Source organism: Microtus oregoni, unplaced genomic scaffold, assembly GCF_018167655.1.
Source record: "Microtus oregoni isolate MIOR12 unplaced genomic scaffold, Mior012 000062F_ref0000492, whole genome shotgun sequence".
Taxonomy (NCBI): domain Eukaryota; kingdom Metazoa; phylum Chordata; class Mammalia; order Rodentia; family Cricetidae; genus Microtus; species Microtus oregoni.
In genome coordinates, this window is record NW_024543872.1 from 11,262,957 (window position 1) to 11,281,156 (window position 18,200).

An 18,200-nucleotide genomic window follows, 5' to 3' on the forward strand; every position below is an offset into this window, starting at 1 on the left:
AGCTATTTTTGTCCTTTATGAGGGTGTCCGCTAGTAATCCTACTAGGTGTGGGGCTCCTGGAACAAGGTTTAGATAGCTGTCTGTTCGTGGCATCACTCAAGTCTCATTCTTTTGACGGATATTCGTTTTAGACCTTGATTGTACAAGTTCTAGATTAGGAAGTAGTCAGCTCCAATGTGCCCCTGGCCTACAGTATCTAACTGGCTACCTAACACTACCAGGTAGTCAGAACATTTTCGTAGCTCTGTCAGTTTTGTAAAAGAAGATAGACCTTGTTCTCTGAAATTATAGTGAAGTCTGATTTACATGCTCATAATTCGCATACAAATTTAGAGACTTTTCTTCTTAGCTTTAAAAAATATTTTTACTTACTCTTTGATAATTTAATACATTTATACAATGTGTTTTGATCATATCTACCCCTCTTACCTTTCTCCAACCTTCCAGGACCCAAAACCCATCTTCCTCTCAACTTTGTGTATTCTTTTATATTATTAATAATAATGATAACCCCCTGAGTCAAATTAATGTAGAGTATGTGTGCATGGGTTTGGGGTCATCCTCTAGGGCAAGGACAGTCTTACCTGAAGCCACCACATCTGCCAGGTGACCCAGGGTGACCCTTCCTATCTATGCTGGAGTTTTGGCTGCTTTAACCATACACAGTTCTTGTGCAGGCAACCATGGCTGTTGGGAGTTGCGGTATGAAACAGCCCACGTCCAGCATTTCACAACCCTTCTCCCATCCTCTCTTTAGCCTTACATTCTTCCAGCCTCATCCTCTGTGATGTTTCCTCAGACGTGGAAGGGAGGAGTTTGCTATAGATAGCCTATCTCAAGCTGAACACTGGCAATTACTTATTCTTGGCACTTTGATCAGCTAGGAGTTTCTGCAGTAACCACTGTGGTGCAAACGAAATTAGGCCCATATCTATCATTTTGCACGAAAACCAACTTTGAATGGATCAAAGGCCTTAATGTGAGACCTGAAACATTGAAACTGCTAGAAGAAAACATAACCAATACACCACTGAAAACTTGGCCAAAAGACCATGAATGGGAAGTCACATGCCCTAGGAAGAATTATATTTTTTCACTAATGGAAATATTTTCAAAGTACCATATATATTTTTGTTTGTATAAACAGGTCTGTGCTGATGTTAACCCGGATCTTCTCGATTTTTATTTTTATTTTGTCTCAGTGGTCTACACGTCTGCTTGTGGACCAGTATCATCATGTTTCGTAATCCCTCCAGCATTATTCTTTTTCTCCAGGATTGTTTTGGCTGTCTGTGGTCTTCTGTGGTTTCAGTTGAATTTTAGGATTGTTTTTTCTATTTCTGTGGTGAATGAACTAGGAACTGTATTGAATCTGTAAATAGCTTTTTGGAAATGGTCATTTTCAGGATACTAATCCTACAAATCTATGAACATTTCTCTCTCAGCAGTTTGAAGTTTTCTTTCTTTTTTTTAACTTTTTATTCATTCTTTGTGTCTTTCACATCATGCATCTCAATTCCATTCATTTCCCTCTTTCTTCGTATCCACCCTCTGCCAGTGATACTACACCACAACTCTTCAATTTGAACTCTGGCAAATATCCCAAGCATGGTCTCTATCCAAGTTGCAGTTATTCCCGTCTGACCTCTTCAGCTGAGCGTCCGAAGCCCGCATCGCTCTCAGCACTATTACCTTCTCAGCTCCTGCTGGGATTGCGCGTTAAGGCCTACTTACAGCATTCACCTGCTTTCCTAATCCAAAGTCCCAATGTCTTCCACATTCCTCTCAACCATTGGTTCTCAGGCTTCCTGATGCTGCAACTCTTTAATACAATTCCCCATGCTGTGGTGACCCCAACCGTAAATTTATTATTGTTCCTACATCATCACTGTAATTTTGCCATTATGAATCATAATGTAAATATCTGATATTTGAACCTTTTGCAAGGTTTCTTTGATACCCCAAACAGGTATCAACCCATAGGTTGAGAACTGCTGATCTAAACAATAGCAGGGTCACTATTGTCACAGCAATATTCCAGTCCCTAGTACCAACCTCTGTCCTAGTTGTTCTCTTGTCAAGATGCACCATGATCAAGGCAGCTTATTGGAGGCTTGCTTATAGTTTCATAGGGTTATTTAGTTCATGGTCATCCTCACAGGGAGCATGTTGGCAGGCAGCCAGGTATGGCACTAGAGCAGAAGTTGAAAACTTCCATCTTGATCCATAGGCAGGTAGGAGAGAGACAGTGAGATTGGGCCTGGTATGGACTTTTGAAACCTCCAGGTACACCCCAAGTGACACACCACCTCAACAAGACTACATGTTCTAATCCTTCCCAAACAATTCTACTAACTGGGGTCCAAGCATTCAAACACATTAGCCTATGGAAGCCATTCTCATTAAACCCACCACACAGAACTTCTGTCAGCTTACAGATTCTCTCTGGTGATTCACAGAAATTTGTAGCAGGCTCACTGTGCAGATGCTCCATAGGGGTTAGGCATAAGTGGAGGTGGCTGTGGTACAAGCCAGATTTGGTGACTCATTGGGGTCAAAGACTCGGAATGCTTAGTGGTCCTAGGGATTCTTGGTAGGTGGGTTTGCAAATTGTTTCTGGGATTTTGTACCTGGAGTTCCAGGTCATATTCACACAGTTCCTAGTACCATGGTGAGTAGGGTGGCTGATAGGTAGGTGGTTGAGCAGAATGTGTCTGGGGGTCCTGTTTGGAATTCTGGGTTAGAATTCATACAAGACCAGTGCCAGGTCATGCCGTGGATGTGTGTCTAGGAAGCAGGTAAAGAAGTGGGTCTTTGGTAGTTGCGTGGATTTTCAGGTCAGACTCCAGGAGGTGCCAGAGCTAGGTAGGTGGGTGAATGTTGTAGGGGGAGTTTTTCTATGTCCCGGCAGTCGCTCCCAGATAGCCACACAGAGACTTATTATTAATTATAAATGCTTGGCCAATAGTTTAGTCTTATCTCCAGCCAGGTCTTATAACTTAAATTAACCCATTTCCATTCATCTGTGTGCTGCCCCGAGGCTTGTTTACCTCATCCACGAACATCCCAGGTTGCTTCTTCCCTTTCTGGCTCAAGATTCCTCCAGCTCCACCCTCCTTCTTCCCAGCATTCTCTCTGACCTGAAAATTCTCCCTAGCTGTCAGCCAATCAGCTTTTTATTAACAATGAGAGCAACCCATTCTCACAGTGTACAGAAGGATTGTTCCACAGCAGGCCGGCAGAGGCATGTGTCTGGGGGGGCCTATCTCTCAAATTATTTTTATTTAGGCAGCTGATTTCTTCAGTGATCCATTTATCATTCAGTATGAAACTATACTCTCAGTGGTTTCTGTTGCTGCTGGTGTCTAGCTTTACCTCCTTGTAGTCTGTTTGAGTACAGAATGTTATTTCAGTTTTACGGTATTTATCGGGAATTGCTTGTCTTCAAATACAGGGCCGTTTTGGGAAAACATTCCATGGCCTGATGCTGAGAATATATATTCTTCAGTGTTTGGGTGAAATGTCCTGCAGATTTCTGTTAGATTCATTTGATTTGTTATTCTGTTTAATTCCAGTGTTTGTCTGATGTTTCTTCTGGATGGCTTGTGTATTAGTGAGAATGGGGTATTGAAATCATCTGCTGTCACTATGTTGGGTTTATAATTATTAATCCGTGCTTTTACATCTAGTAGAAAATGTTTTATGATATTGTATGCACCCGGTTTTGATTGTGTGTGTTTAGAAATTTTATATCACCTGGGGCTATTTATTGAGAATTTGAAGACTTTCTCATCCCTTCAGGCTATGTTTGAAGCCTGTTTTGTCATGTTAGGATAGCAATGCTTGCCTGTTTCCTAGTTATACTCGCTTGTGATATCCTTTCCCACCAGCTGGTGTCTGCCATTGGCAGTGAGATATTTTCATGGAGGCAAGAAAAGATAGATTGTGTTTCTTAATCCCTTCCGAAGTAAGGAGGCATTCCTAGAAAGAATGGTATACCCTGAGAGGGAACTTTTATAAGTGAAAAGTTGGCAAAATATTGCTGGGATAGGCAGAGAGGAAAAGGCAAGAAAATGTGCAGATAGACTTCTTAAACAGTGTTACCAAGTAGAGGAGGTTGACCTGCAAGAACCGGTGTTATAAGGGAGGTCGACCTGCAAGAACCAGTGTTATAAGGGAGGTCGAGCTGCAGGAGCCGGTGTTATAAGGGAGGTCGATCTGCAGGAGCCGGTGTTATAAGGGAGGTGTTATAAGGGAGGTGTTATAAAGCCACCACCACCTTAGAGGCCATGCTTTCCGTAGGAACTAGGTCACAGAAAACGGTAAAGTGAAATGAAATCATTTACTGTTTGGGCAAGGTGAGTGCTCTCATTTTTTCCCTCTTACCTTATCTGTGGACATCTTACAATTTATAGAAAGCTGTGAGACAAAGGTAGACTGTGTCTCTTCATCTTTAATTAATTCTTTCTTAGGAATAATGGGGATATAGGCCCCAGCTGCCCTCCTTGTCTCTATTTTGATAGAGTTATCCCCTAGTTTTTAAATTGGCATATATTCATTGTAATTTTAAAATATGTTTCAGATCAACTTGAACATGTGAAGTACCCTGAATTAGCTACAAAAGAAACAAACAGCTAGATAGCTATAGAAATTTAAAAATTAAAATAAAAAGAATAAAAATCAGATTATTAGGTAAATTAGATGAAATCTAGAATATTAAAGAACATCAATTTTAGCTTAAACGAATGTTTTATTTGAGCTAGTCGCTGTCACATTTATTTCTGTACTTTCTCATGCAGTGTGCTTTCTTTATATTGATTCCTTTTTTACTTAGCTGACTTCTTTTTTTTACTAATACATATTAATTGAACATTGTAATGGAGTCTATTGTGACCCACTGCATGTACTGATCAAATCTAAGCACCTTCCCCCACAGTCCCTTAGCTCGGGGGTCAGAGTACCTTTCAAGATAAGTCATTCTCCTAAGGGCTTCTGCAAAGATCTCTCAGCAGGACTCCTGGCTCTTGTCCTCTGTGAGCGAAGACTTGGGCGAAGAATCTGGGTGTTGCTCAGTGTAGAAGGAAATGATGTGAGGGAAAACAGAAAAGGAGTTCATCGGCCTGAGATTCAGAGGGGATGAGGCTAAGCGGGCGTGAGTCAGAACCGGGAGTGGCTGGAGCAGTAGCATGCCTTCTGTCTTTTCTAAGCGTAAAGTGCTGCCTCACCGTGTTGGGCCAGTTAACAGAATGATAAATTTCCACTGTTTCATGGCCTTTTCTACCCTAATTTTTGTGTCTTTTGTTTTCAGCAGTTCTCAATTTTCTGAAATAAATTATATATTTTGTTGTTGTTATTGTTTATGTTGTCTATTTGAAAATACACAGTCTTTGCAGAAAATGTTTTGTTGAACTGTAAAATTACTCCCTGCAGGTGAAAGGAAGATAGTAATGCTTTTCTTTTGGGGGTGGGACTCATTCCAGGCATAGCACTTCTCTACCTGCAGCTGTACCGGGTCACTGGCGACCAGACCTACCTGCTGCGGTCCCTGGATTACGTGAAGAGAACACTCCGGAATCTGAGTGGTCGCAGACTCACCTTCCTGTGTGGAGATGCCGGGCCCCTTGCCGTGGGAGCTGTGATCTACCACAGACTCAAAAGTGAATGTGAGTCCCAGGAATGCATCACAAAGTGAGTCTGAAAAATTGGAAATGTCTCCAGATGTTTTGTTGCAGAATTACTGAGCAAAGATGGTCAACAATTAACTGATTTTCTAATTGACAATTGCAAACAGATCTCTCTGAAAAGCGAAATATGTTAGTCTTACTGGTGGGATCATGCGTTCTTTTTATATACATGCAGGAGTGTCTCTTAATTTCTGTGGGGCTTTAATAATCATTCTAAACAATTTTTGATTGCCTTCAATGTATGAAAGTGAGTTCGCATTCATGAAATAGTTGGAGAATAGTTGGAGGTCAGTTTTTAGTTCTTAGTTATGGTGATGAGGGAATGATGATGGCGTGTGAAGGTTTTTAGTTCTTAGTTATGGTGATGAGGGAATGATGATGGCGTATGAAGGTTTTTGCAATGGTCAGCTTATATTCTTCCTGAACAAGCAGAAAGCAAGGTCCCTTTTTTGGATCTGGTAGAGTATCTGGCACGTGAGGACGTCTGATGTTGAAAGATGGAGCGTCTTAGTCTTACCTAAGCAGTAACTACATCTCAGCTTTATCTTACTCGGATTTTACATCACTTTCTTCTAATACTGGTTCTTAAAGTGTGAACTCTGTTTGTACTGTATGATTTAGAGTAGTAGAGAGGTGGACATTTGGGGCTGAAAGAATTTTTCTCAGAGCTGGAGATTGAATCCAGTACCTCATACACTTTTAACACTGGCCTACATCTCCAGCCCAGATACTTTTGATCTTAATTTTGTTATTTGAGTATATATTTATTTATTATGTATATAGTGACCTGTCTGCATGTATGCCTGCAGGCCAAAAGAAGGCATCTCATTACAGATGGTTATGAGCCACCACGTAGTTGCTGGGAATTGAACTCAGGACCTCTGGAAGAACAGTCAGTGCTCTTAACCTCTGAGCCATCTCTCCAGCCCCTAATTTTGTTATTTGAAACAGGAATTAGTAGAGAGGTTTTGATTGTTTTATGAACTTATTATTTTTTGGTCATAATTGAGAGAATTTTTAGGCATTTTCTGGGCTAACCCTTTGTCTTGTTGGTTAGACTTCTACAGATGCACAGAACCGTTGTCTGTCAAGAATCAGAGCTTCCTGATGAGCTGCTGTATGGACGGGCAGGTTACCTATATGCCTTACTGTACCTGAACACAGAGATTGGCCCAGGCACTGTTGGTGAGACAGCTATTAAAGAGGTATTGTGGGTCTGCTGAACCTACCAAAGTTCAAAGCTAACTGATAGCATACAGTTATATTAATACCCGGCCTCTGTTTCTAGGTAGGATTAGTTTTTTAAAAAAGTATCTCATAAAATATCTTTTAGAAATAGCTAATTTTCTTCTCAAACATCTTTTAAAAATCAGTGAACTGTGTTAGGTAGGTTGTGTTTCATTGGAACTACATAGTTCAACTTCAAGAGGTTAGAGGGAGGTGATCACAGATGGGTATCTGTATTCTTTTCATTCTGTTCTGCTGTCCTCTGCATATACCCGTCCACATAGCCAAATGTAGTCTGGGCACCCGTAGCCTGCTTGGAAAGGTAAAGAAACAGCTTCCTTTGGCAGGGTTCCCCTTACAACGTGCCCACCTCACATCTGCTCACGTCGCATTCCCACAACCTAGAGGGCTGGCTAGAAGGCTGGACGGACATTCCCACAACCTAGAAGGCTGGATGGACATTCCCACAACCTAGAGGGCTGGCTAGAAGGCTGGACGGACATTCCCACAACCTAGAAGGCTGGATGGACATTCCCACAACCTAGAGGGCTGGCTAGAAGGCTGGATGGACATTCCCACAACCTAGAGGGCTGGCTAGAAGGCTGGATGGACATTCCCACAACCTAGAGGGCTGGCTAGAAGGCTGGACGGACATTCCCACAACCTAGAGGGCTGGACGGACGCCCATCTGAAACTCACAGCACTTTACAAAGTGGGTCTTTGCCATGTAGTCATTCCAGGCATTAGAGCATAACACAGGAGACCCCGTTCCTTAACACCCCACCAACTTCACCAATGAAACTAGTGTGTGTACCGCCTTAGAGATTTATTTGCTGCCTTTCAGAGAAAACATAACAGCTATGAAGCAAGTAAGAAGTTTGGGGTGGTTTTTTTAATAGGAAGGTTTTATAAAATTTAGTCAACTATTTATACTAAGAACTTCAGTTCCCTAAGTAGACTTTTTAATGTTTTCCCCTCAAGCATTACTTTCTGATTTCTCTTTGACTGAATTTATTAAGTAAATGTAATTGTTAGATAATGGATGCTTAATTTTGTTTAATTAAATAACTTCTCTGTCTTCTCCCACACACCAATGTTAATTAGAGCAGATGAAGATGCTTGTAAGTTGTTTTGATGTCTAATGTCTCCTGTCTCCACAGGTAGTCACTGCTATTATTGAGTCAGGAAAGACGTTGTCAAGGGAAGAAAGGAAAACTGAGCGCTGCCCCCTGCTGTATCAGTGGCATAGAAAGCAGTATATTGGAGCAGCCCATGGCATGGCTGGAATCTACTACATGCTAATGCAGGTATGTAAGAGTTCCCTGGGATAATAAACATAGTGACCATATGCATTAGACCAATATGAACGGGGTATTAAACTCTTCATAGAGACCAAATAGACTGAATTGAGGGTTCTGGTTTGACTCACAGATAATTGACTTGGCTTTACAGCAGTGAATTCCTAAAAGTGCATTCCGTGTCTAGTTTGTCCCAGAATAGTCGCTTGTCACCCACTGCTCCCTTCTGCCCTCATCCTCCTCATGAAGTAGGGACTCTTTAAGGCAGGTATGTGCTTCAGATTCAGATGCTTGCTTGGGTTGATGTTATTTTTTTAAGAGAAATACAAATTATGAAAACTTTACTTACTTGCTTTTAAGGTGAGGAACACAGAAGCACTCTTTAGTAACTGCTGTTTAGAAACACGGGTCAGCTTCTACAGACACAGTTAAGGAGTGTGATGGAGCTGGCTGCTACCGAAGTGGCTACCTGTGTTACGTGCATATCCTCAGCACCATGCCGCCTGTCCTGCGGTCACTCCATCTCTCGTTGTCATTTTGAAGACTGGCAGTATAGTCTATATGAAAACTTTTCCAAATGCATTTGAAAAATGGAAGTCCACTTTTGCAGTGGTAGGATAAAGACAAAGTTCTCTTTTAAATCCTTTCTAAATAAAAGGAACAATGAACACAGAAATTCTAACTCTTTGATGAAACTAGGAACATGTAGGATCCCAAAAGAAAAAGGTATAAACTGAAAAGAAGTTAAAAAATGGCAAACGACCTAAGGGGACAGAGGATCACACAGGAATGCCCAAGGAAGCTGTCAGCAAAAAACCAATTGGTTTTTCCTGTAGAACCATAGAACTAGGGAACTTAAATACAACAGAAGCTGCACTGGTCCATGTCTGTGTTGAGATGAAGCCAGTGTAGTGGAGGAAGGGGCTTCTTCAGACATCTCTAAGGGGCTTTTGGATCTCTTAGACCCTTCTTTCCTATAAGCAACAAAATGAGTTGGGGCTTGATAAAGAAACCATCTGTTAGCTGGGTGGTGATGGCGCACGCCTTTAATCCCAGCACTCGGGAGGCAGAGGCAGGCGAATCTCTGGGAGTTCAAGGCCAGCCTGGTCTACACGAGCTCGTTCTAGGACAGGCACCAAAGCTACCAAAGCCACAGAGAAACCCTGTCTCAAAAAACCTGTTGAAATAAGGAGCTGCGGGCTGTGTCCCACCACCCGGCTAGCTTTACCCAAAATAATTACACGGAAACTGTATTCTTTTAAACACTGCCTGACCCATTAGTTTCAGTTTCTTATTGGCTAGCTTTTACATATTGATCTAACCCATTTCTATTAATCTGTGTAGCCCACAAGCTGGCTTACCAGGAATGATCTTAACCTGCGTCTGTCTGGAGTGGGAGAGCCATGGTGACTCCCTGACTCAGCTTCTTTCTCCCAGCATTCCGTTCTGTTTACTCCGCCTACCTAAGGGTTGGCCTATCAAATGGGTCTAGGCAGTTTCTTTATTAATAAGAAATCACTCCCACATCATTTCCCCTTTTTCTGTTTAAACAAAAAAGAAAGGCTTTAACTTTAACATAGTAAAATTACATATAGCAAAACAGTTATCAAGCAAGAATTACAGTTACAATATTTATATCTATTTTATCTTTTATCATAACTAAGGAAAACTATAACTATCTATTTATTCTTTAACTCCATCAAAGACTCCAGAAGGATATAATACTACCTAAGTAAACAAGAAATAAGAAAACTCTAGAAATGACAGAGACATCTCACTGCCTGGACAGTCGCCCAAAGTTCTTTTGTACGGTTGGGGCATCCATCTTCAGCCTTCAGGCCCATAGTATCCAGCAGACATTTTCATCAAGCAGGAAATTCCAAAGACAGTTCAGTCACTTTCTGCTGTGTCCTGCAGAATGTCTCGCAGACTCTTTCATGAGTCAGGAACCCCGAAAGGCCATCTCACCTTTAGGCAAGTTCAGCAGTCCTCTCTCTGCGGGTTCTCTTTGTCCAGTTTATGCAACAGTCCAGGCAAGAACAGTTTCTTGCCCAAATGGCTATCAAACTCCATAAGGATCCTCTTCGATGCCCATCTTCTTCTTGAAGTAGATTGGTGCTGCCAGGAGCAGAGAGAGTGTCTCATTGTCATGAAAAGTCCTAAGTTATTAAAACATTAAATGCCATATTCTGTAGTCTTTGAAAGATATGAAGAATGTCTATCTAACTGAAATATATCTCTATATATCTAGAAAATCTAACTAACATGACTACAAGCTTGACTATTATTGATGATTATCCATTAACCTATATTTCTTAATTATACATTACATTTTTAAATAAACTACACAATCACAATACCTTAATCAAGATCAGAAATACATATACATATAACAAAATTGACTGTAAAGTCCATACCAATGCAAATTACTCATACCTATATCATTTCCCCCTTTAAATGTAAAAGAACATTTATAAACAATATTTTGGGAACATGGGCACAGTTTTTTCTCTCCAAACTGCTTCCTGCTGAATGGGGGCGCTGTTAATCAGATCATTTAGGCTGTAACCTGTGTTCCAGGTTTATCTCAGTTGGCAGTTGAGTGAAGTAATTTTTTGAGGGTGTTCATAGGAACTTTTCGGGAGGTCGTGGTCTATCATATCATATCGGGATAGATGCAATCCATAGGGTCTGGTCCTCTGTGAAAACAAAAGAAGACCCTTTTCAAAGCATCATATCCTTAGACCCAAATTCTGAAGTCATACCCTCATGATATCCGTTTTGGTTCCATTTGGCAGCCCATACAATGAAATGTCTCTCTGTATTTAGCTCCTTCATAGTCAAAAATTTTAAAGAAAACATAATGTACATAATCCAGACTCTCTGTGAATTTTTTATTTTTATGTGGCTTATTTTTTTTCTTTCTTTTAATCTCTTAACTATCTGTACTCTGTCTCTTTAAAGATTTTATCTTTTTTTTAAACTATTAATTTTATTTTCTATATTCTTTTTTTTCTCTCTCTCAAGCCTATGTACATTTATCCAACAGTGTGGTCTTTTATGTTTGAATCTGTTTTATTGTGAATCTGTAATTTTTTATTATCCAGGAGCACTTTTGATTTGCGCCTTTAAATCATTAGGCGCTTAAGAATCTAAGCTGTGACATTCCTAGGTCAAAAACAGGTACTGCCTGCTGGCCCCGCCCAGTCCAACATGGCAGAGCTGCTCTTGCCTCTGATCCTTGTATATTGCACCATTAGCATGGTGGAGCTGCTTGTGCCTCTCAGTTGCGGCACGCAATGTCCCCCTTTTAGGCACACAGCAGTCTAGTTGCCTTCAAACAAATTGTAGCATTTTACTCCAAATGCTCCATTCAAAAGCTCTGTCTCCTGCAGGAGACAGATCGCAATGGCGGCACAGCCCAGAAAGCTGGCATTTTAAAACAGCCAGTTTTTTCCTGCTGCTGAGTCAGGAAAATTTCAAAATGGAGGATGTATCATTTTGTGCTAGCTCTGGGGCTGCCAGGTAGGAGCGGCACTCAGCATTTTAATTCTGAGACTGAGCATGCAGCACAGAAATTCTTTTCATCCAAGTTACAGCCAAATCTGACATGCAGAGCATTGTGCAGTCTGAAAACACACCATGCCCTTCAGCCTGCCTAAGCCTGATTCGGCCGTCTGCCCAGGTGCAGTTGGGGAGCGCTGAGCCATCAGCACAGTCTCACAGCATTTTCTTTCCGATCCCAAGCGGGAACACAAATATCCAGTCCCATAAAATCCATTGAAATGCTTTAAAGCCAGAGTTTACGCTGGCAGTACAGCCCCAAGAAGCTGCACTTTAAAATGACGTAGCGTTTTTTTCTGCTGCTGATGCCGAATCAGGAAATCTCTCTACAGCATGCCACCAACAAACAGCAAAAATCTGTGTTAAACTCTGTTTTTTCTCTGTTTAAAATTAAGCTCTCTCAGGTTTAAGTGGATTTAGCCCCACGTTGGGTGCCACTCTGTTGAAGGAGCTGCGGTGGGCTGTGTTCCCACTCAGCTCTGCACGGCTAGCTTTACCCGAAATAATTACACGGAAACTGTATTCTTTTAAACACCGCTTGGCCCATTTCTGTCTAGCCTCTTCTAGGCTAGCTCTTGTACCTGGACTAGCCCATTTCTAATAATCTGCTGTAGCCCACGAGCTGGCTTACCAGGAATGATCTTAACCTGCGTCTGTCTGGAGTGGAAGAATCATGGCGACTCTCTGACTCAGCTTCTTTCTCCCAGTCTTCCGTTCTGTTTACTCCACCCACCTAAGGGTGGGCCTATCAAATGGGCCTAGCAGTTTCTTTATTGCTTAACCAATGAAATCAACAGATTGATATATGATACTCCCACATCAAAAACCAAAAAAAAAAAAAAAAAAAAAAGAAAAGAAAAGAAAAGAAACTATCTGTTTTGATCAGAGAAGGCCAGACCAAGAAGAGATCAAAGGGAGCTGAATTCCACATGGGAGCACCATGTTGCATTACTGGCCTCAGACTCCTTTCAAACAGCAGCCAGTGCAGCCTCTGCCCCAGGGAAGAGACTAAAATCTCCTTTTGGAGACTCTAATTTTTTAATTTTGCTGTTGTTGTTGCTGTGACTGTATTCATTTTAGGTAGACTTTGTACTATTTCTAAAATCTCTGAGACAAGCAACTTTCCCAGGGGCTTTCGTCTTATTCAAGTAGTTAGCCATCATAGAAGGGAGCAAAGCTTTAGTTCTGTTATTTATCGAGAGGCTTTCTGTTAAACAGTAAACATACAAGGTTTAGGGTCTAGGTCTAGGTAGTTATCGATCCGTGAACTCAAGGACTGTTCAGGATACCAGATCTCATTCCTTTGGCCAGTTGCCAGAGTCCTGAGGTTCCAGTTCTTAGCTTTACAAGCTGTTAATTATGAGGAAGAAGTTCAGCCCTGATGTCCTGATCTTGCTTATATTTAACTAGAAGCTGTGATAAAATCCCTGCAGACAGCTTAAGGGACTCCTGGTTCAAGACAATACGATTCACTGCAGTTGAGGAGAGCATGGTGTCGGGAACACGAGGCATCAGCAGCCAGAGCTCAGGCTGGAAACAAAGCCTACCAGAGCCTTCAGCTAGGGCACACCTCCTAAAGGTTCCAGGACTTCCTAAAACAGTGCCACCAGCTGGAGAGGAGGGGTACTTGAGACTCAAAATATGACACCTATCTCAGGTAGAAGATGTATAAACAACAGGCATGTTGAAAAATGTTGGCTAGGCATCTGAATGGTTGATTTGTTGTTTACATCTGCCTAAGCCACAGTACCTAGACATTTGGTTAGACATCCTAGACATTTCTGTGAGGTTGTTTTGAGATGAGACGAGATGAGCCCAGCTCATCAACTGAAGTTCCTAATACAAAGGCTGACTTTGGGCAATCACAGGGTGTTCTCCAGCAGACTGGTTGAGGACTTGGATAGCATTAGCTCTTCCTGAGGACAGGGCCATCTGCTTTCAGCCTTGAACTACAAGTCTCCCCCACTTCTGCAGTCTGGTGCTTACCCTAGTCACACGTTAAGCTTGTAGAATATAATTTACCAACCAATTTCTTAACATCAAGAAGTAGTTGCATAGTTTAGAAAGAACACAATGAGTAGGAATATAGTCAAAAACGGTGATGAGAAAATGCTCTGGGGCTGATGAGAAACAAGGGAAACACTATCGTCTAAAATCAGTAGGCCAGGATGTAGCTGTCTACATGTTATTTAGCAATAGTGAGGAAATCACTAAAAAAGGAAAGCCATTTGTATCTCAAGAAGGAATGGTGGTTTCTTTTCATAATAAGTTTTCTAAACATTGTATTATGTATTTTATTTTATTTTTTAAGACAGGATCTCATGTAGCAAGGCTAGCCTCAATCTCCCTGTGTAAGCTGTTATAGCCTTGTACCCTTCCTTGATCTTTCTGCTCCACCTCTGAGTGTTAGAATTAAAGCATGCACACCTCAGACTTTAGCTAGATATAAATTTTTCTAGGCATAATTTAGTATTCTGAAATACACATCATGAACTATAGTTAGAAAAATATCTAACACATTCTGTATCTCAGGAAAGCAAAAGGTTTTCTCATATGTAAGTATTTTTTAATATTAAACTAACTTTCCTAACAAATTTTAGAAGCAAGTGTATTCTTTAAGTTGCATTTTACTCCATGCTTAACAAAGTTTTTTTGATAAGGAAATAAGATTATCTTATGTAATAGTAATAGGATAATAGCAATTTCACAGCAATATTTCTCTTTAGACTTGAATAATATATATGCCTCATTTAGAAGTTTGTTCAAAGAACCAAATGAAAATTAAGTCAATGGACAGAGACTTCTCTTTTTTTATTTTTTATTTTTATTTTATATACCAACCCCAGTTCCTACTCTCTCCTCTCTTCCAGCTCACCCCGCCTTCCACCCACCCCATCACCCCCCATCCACTACTCGGAGGGTGAGGCCTTCCCATGGGGAGTCAACAAAGTCTGGCACATCACTTTGAGGCAGGGACAAGCCCTCCCTCCTATATCTAGGCTGAGCAAACTATCCCTCCAAAGAGAATGGGCTCCAAAAACCCAGTTCAAGCACTTGGGTTAAGTCCTGGTCCTGCTGCTAGTGGCTCCACAGACTACCCCAGCGACACAACTGTCACCCACATCCAGAGGGCCTAGTTTGGGCCTATGCTGGTTCCCCTGCTGTCAGTCTGGAGTCTGTGAGCTTCCACTAGCTTAAGTCAGGTGTTTTTGTGGGTGTTCCCATCATGGTCTTGACCCCTTTGCTCATATCGTTGCTCCTCCCTCTTTTTGACTAGACTCTGGGAGCTCAGCCTAGTGCTAGCTTGGCTCTCTGTCTCTGTTTCCATCAGTTGCTGAATGAAGTTTCTATGATAACAGTTAAAGTATTCAATCTAATTACAGGGGAAGGCCAGTTTAGGTACCCTCTCCACTATTGCTTAGGGTCTTAGCTGGGGTCATCCTTGTGGATTCCTAGGAATTTCCCTGGTGCCAGGTTTCTTCCTAGCACTATCATGGCTCCCTCAATCAAGATATCTCTTTCCTTGCTCCCCCTTTCTGTCCTTCCCCCATCTAGTTCTCTCATGTTCTCCTCCCCACCTCCCTTCTCCTGCCTCCTCTCCCCTTCTACCCTCTCTTCTCCTCTCCCCACACTCCCAGTTTTCTCAGGAGTTCTTGTCTATTTCCCCTTCCCACAGAGATCCATGTATGTCGACAGAGACTTCTTTATCCCAGACTTTATCAATAGCCCAGATTTGTGAGGGCTTGGTAATATGTCACACTAAAAGACATCTAATTAGCCGTACTTGCAATTTGTTGCCACCATTTTTTGATGAGAATCTGTATAGTATTGTGAAACCCTTTGAATATTTTATATTTCACTACTTTTATTTAAAAAGAACGAACTGAAAGCGTTCCTTAAAATAGTATTTTCCAACTGTTTGTAGTCCGAGTTCCATAATGCAAACTTGATTCATTTTCCAATGAATGTTTTCAGTGAGTAATAACCATTATTATACAAACTACTGAATGAAGGAGATAGGCATATACTTTTCAATAGGAGCTAATTATTCTGATTATCTTATAAAGAAATTGAGGTGAAATAATTTGACCAGAATGAAAAAGCCAGTTGATAGATTTGAGAGGTGTGTTGTACTTGGCCTTTGGGAGGAGGCAAAAGCCACATGGAAGGAAATGAGAGATTAGACAGCACACACACAAAACTCTCATAATTCAGGGTTCATTAGAGTCCCCTGCTCTTCTCACCCCTCTGGATGATGGCTTGATTTCAAGTGGTGGCCTCAGTTCGTCAAAGAATAGAAAGTTCAACACATTGGAACACTAATACATTCAAGATTTCCAAGAATTGAAACAAATAAAAAAGCTATGTCTGAAAAAAAAAAAAACAAACCAAAAGATTGTATCTAATTTTGTATCTTCTTTAGTGTTATGATTAATTAATGCTTTATTAGATTAGCCATGTTACAGTAGTTAAAAAACAGAAAGATAAATTGTTTTCTTTTGTGCCTTTAAAGCCAGAAGCAAAAGTGGACCAAGAAACCTTAACAGAAATGGTGAAACCTAGTATTGATTATGTGCGCCACAAAAAATTCCGATCTGGAAATTACCCGTCCTCATTAAGCAATGAGACAGACCGATTGGTCCACTGGTGCCATGGTGCCCCAGGAGTCATCCACATGCTCCTGCAGGCCTATCAGGTTAGTGCCTCTGCATCGTTCAGCTTGTACACTGAATACTGATTTAAATTTCGCATTCTGTGCTGGTGTGAGTGTACATGTGCCGGGCCATGTGTGTAGAGCTCAGAGGGCCTTGGGTGTCATCTCCATGTTCATGTGGGCACACATGTGCCGAGTCAGGGGGAACCTGGGGTGTTGGTCTTCGCTTTCCATCATGTTTGAGCAGGGACTGTTGTCATTTTGCTGCTATGCATGCTAGGCTGGATGGCCTGTGCGCTTCTGAGGACTTCCTTTTTCCTGATGGAGCACTGGATTACGAATGTGTGCTATCACAGCCACCTTCCCACGGATTCTGGGGGGCGGAACCCAAGGCCGCATGCTATGCAAGTGCTTTAACTTCTGAACCATCTCTCCCACCTCACTTTCTACCTTTTAATTTAATTAGTTTTGTATTTGTGTACATTGTGCGATCATGTATGCTTAGGTACATATATGTGTCCATGTATTTAAGGGCCAGTGGTTAGCCTCGGATATGGTTCCTCCGGTACCATTTGTTTTATTTTTTTCTGAATTTCTCACTGCCCTAGAACACACTGAGTGGGCTAGACTGGCTGGTCAGTGAGCTCCAGGGATCAGCATTTCTCCATCTCCCCAGCACCAGGATTACAAGCTAACAAATCTGACTTATTTTTTAAGTTATGTATGTATCTCTCTCTCTCTCTCTCTCTCTCTCTCTCTGTGTATACATATATATATAATTTTTTTGAGATTATAAAATAATATTATTTCCCCACTTCCCTTTCTTTCCTCCAGTCTCTCCCATGTATTCCCTAACTTTCTTTCAAATTCATGGCCTCTTTTTCTTTAGTTGTTAAATATAAATATATACATATATACACACAACACACATATGTATATCGTACATATTGTATATACATATATTGCTTTATGTTATATGAATATATTACACATATGTGTATATACACAGATTATACACATTACATGTATATATTATATCTATTCCCTAATATACAAATACAATATGTTCATTCTATATGGCATTACTTGTAAATGTGTTTTGGGGGTGACCATTTGCACTGGATAACCAACTTCTGTGCTCTTTCCTGAAGAAGACTGGTTTTTTTTTTTTTTCTTTCAGCATCCTTTAGTTTAAAATCTGGAACAAGGCTGGGCATGGAATATTCCCTTTATCCCAGTACATGGGAACCATAGGGCAGCAGATCTTTGTGAGTTCAAAGACAGTCTGGTCTATATAGCAAATTCCAGGATAGCCAGGGCTACTTAGAGAGATCTGTCTTTAAATAATATAAATAAATAAAATCAGGACTGCGACAGGGCTGTTCACTGTCTCCACTTATTTTCAATATAGTGTTTGAATCACTAGCTACAGCAGCAAGATAAAGAGAGTAAAGGGACACAAGTCAGAAAAGAAGTCAAACTATCCCTGTTTACAGACGACATGATCTTATACAGAAGAGATCCCAAAGATTCCACTGGAAAACTTCCAGAAATGATCAACACTTTTAGCAAAATGGCAGGATATAAAATCAACTTGCTATAGACACATTGAGAAAGAGATCATGAAAGTGATACCATTCACAATAGCCAAAAAAAAAAAGAAAAAAGAAAAAAGAAAAAAGAAAAAGAAAACAAAGGCAAGAAAAAGTAGCAAAAAACTAAGGAGGTAAAAGACCCCGCTAGTGAATTCTTTAAATCTTTAAATAAAGAGA

The 18,200-nt window shown here is 40.9% G+C and overlaps 1 protein-coding gene across 1 annotated transcript in view; it reads left to right on the top strand.

The window, feature by feature from the left end:
* LOC121439712 (lanC-like protein 2) overlaps positions 1 to 18,200 on the top strand; it is a 44,907-nt gene that overhangs the window by 14,878 nt on the left and 11,829 nt on the right. The window contains exons 3-6 of the mRNA XM_041640301.1: positions 5,482 to 5,689; positions 6,743 to 6,890; positions 8,073 to 8,219; positions 16,288 to 16,470. Coding sequence (XP_041496235.1) covers positions 5,482 to 5,689; positions 6,743 to 6,890; positions 8,073 to 8,219; positions 16,288 to 16,470 — 686 coding nt within the window. The remainder of the gene's footprint in view (positions 1 to 5,481; positions 5,690 to 6,742; positions 6,891 to 8,072; positions 8,220 to 16,287; positions 16,471 to 18,200) is intronic.